Source organism: Chondrus crispus, genomic scaffold (assembly GCF_000350225.1).
Source record: "Chondrus crispus Stackhouse genomic scaffold, scaffold_74, whole genome shotgun sequence".
NCBI classification, from domain to species: Eukaryota; Rhodophyta; class Florideophyceae; order Gigartinales; family Gigartinaceae; genus Chondrus; species Chondrus crispus.
Window position 1 is genome coordinate 141924 of NW_005178676.1, and position 2314 is coordinate 144237.

Below are 2314 nucleotides of genomic sequence, written 5' to 3' on the forward strand. Positions count from 1 at the left end.
AGCTCGTAGATAGGTCCTCCATCTATCTCGCAATGCCACCTCAAACATGAGTGAACCTGGAAGATCCATAGTAGTACAGTACTACAGTACTTCGGTTGCTGATAATTCGAGTTGAGCACGATACGAGGAGCGGCCCAGCCTCACTCGGGTACAACATTCCACGAAATGGACAGCTAGGGCAATGGCTCACGCCTTGGCCGAGTTGCTGCCCAATTGTTCTGAACGAGCTCAGCAGACTGACATAGACTGGCACCTAGGCCATATGGCGAAAAGTATTTAGTGTCTACCAAAAAACTGTACAAGAAGACCGACGAGCAGTGCGGCACACTACTGTACTTCGTGATCCCTATCAACTGTCTCGAAGTGATTCCCATTCCCAGCTCTGCAGTGGCGCCAGTTCACCACCACATTCCAACAACCGCAGCGAAAATGCGCTCTTGTTGTCCTGTTCCGGTTCTGCCACTACTGTAAGACACTTTCCTTCTCCCACCATCGTCACGGCTCTGTCATTATTCCCGTTCCGTTCCATGGTCCATGTCTGATCTGCTTCCAGATCATCCGTGCAGTGATACTTCCGGAGTAAATTATCTGCACTCCGGGTAAGGCATCCGTCGAGCAACTGCTCTCCAGACAGTATCATATGACTATCAGTGTACACCATGGATTGACTGCCATGGGTGTAGTGACATGGATAAGCTCCAAACGCCGACCCATCTGATTTCAAATGAAGATGGTCTAAGCATGTCCCCGTGTGATTGTTCCGCACGAAACCAGAGGCTTGGAAGGGATCGGACATCTTGCTACCACCGGTCTTGATGAGTATATCTGCCGACTTGAGCAACTGCGGATACACATTCTGCAAATACCACCGGAACGGCTTGCATTGAAGTCTTGCCTTGATATTCTCATAATGCTTCATGTCCCCAACACCTCCCTCATTACCGACAGACAGTCGCGCGAGCGGCGCATACTCATCCATCCAGAATGCTGCTCGATTCTTGTTCTTCATAATAACCTCACCCGGCACCTTGTATACTTGCCCCTGCCAATACTTGTTCGACCGAAACACATGACCGACTCTCGAGCATGGCATGAATTCCAAAGTACCCCCGCAGAGCCAAATTCTAAAACTGATCTCCATTTCTTCGCCGCCCCAGAGCTCCATCTCCGGATCATAAAACCCGAGCAAATCCATGTACTTCCTCGACAATGACAAGAGCCCCCCAGCCATGATGGGCGAGCGGATGGGCTCTACACCATTTCGTGGACTGGAATGCTCAATTCCCGTCTGTCCGAGCCCCCACGTGTGCCCCAAAATGTCAATTCCTCCCGCCGTGTAATTGAACGTATCTGCGTCAATGCTATCAATGCCAGGGACGACAACGCGATTAATACCGTCCCGCATACCTTCTGCAATGCGGCCCATGAGTGGCTCGAGCCAGCCGGGGCCGACTTCGATATGAGCATCCAAGTATGTGATCGTCTCTGCGGTGGCAAGGCTGGCGCCGACATTGCGGGCGCGCATAAGCCCATTGCGACCCGTGAGACGAGCGAGTCGGGCCTTCGGGAGGAGCTGAAGATGGCGCTCAAATTGAGCGCCTTCGGCCAACCACGGGGCTTCGGCATCGCTGCCGTCGTCAACGAGGATGATTTCGTGCAGCAAATGGGGCGGGGTGCGGTTGAGGACGGAATAAATGGCGCGGAGGAGAGGGGAAAGTGGCTCGTTGTAGAACACGAAGATGACCGAGGTGGTGGGCAGGCGGATCGGGGTTGGGGATGTGGGTTGCATGTCGGAGGACAGATGCAAGGTGGACATGGCGCGTGAGAAAGTGGCAGACGTGGACGAAGCAGGGATGTGCGGGACGTGGTAGTACCACTGGTGGTGGCATTCCCCCGTGCGGACGTCAGGGACTGACCTGTCGAGCGGGATAGCGTTTGATCTGCGTTTGTTGTAGCACGACTTTGTGTGTGCTTCTCTTTTCATCTCGACAGTCTCCTGAGAGAAGTCGAACGGGGTCGGTGTCCACACGGGGAGGCGAGTGGCGGGGTCGTGTCCGATGAGGCGGCCGTGGAAGTGGAGCGGGTCGACGGACTGGAGCAGGGGCGCGGGGTCGACGCGGGTGCCGCCGAGGACGTAGGTGTGGACCCTGGCCAGGACGGCGCGCATGATGTGCTTGGCGTAGGCGTACGGGCGGGGGGTTTCCAGCAAGGGGGTGGCAATGGAGGTGGCGCCGATGACGCGCGGGTGCGCCGGCGGCGCGTGCGGCCGCGCGCGTAACACGACGACCGGGGTGAGCACGAAGGTGATCTCGAC

At 56.0% G+C, this 2314-nt stretch overlaps 1 protein-coding gene; it reads right to left on the reverse strand.

Moving 5' to 3' along the window:
• Positions 1-245: 245 nt before the first annotated feature.
• Positions 246-2167, reverse strand: CHC_T00008873001 (Glycosyltransferase, family GT27). XM_005711060.1 is given in 2 exon segments: positions 246-349; positions 350-2167. 1 exon segment carries the CDS (start codon positions 2165-2167, stop codon positions 350-352), a length of 1818 nt encoding a protein of 605 aa, XP_005711117.1. The 3' UTR covers positions 246-349.
• Positions 2168-2314: the final 147 nt, after the last annotated feature.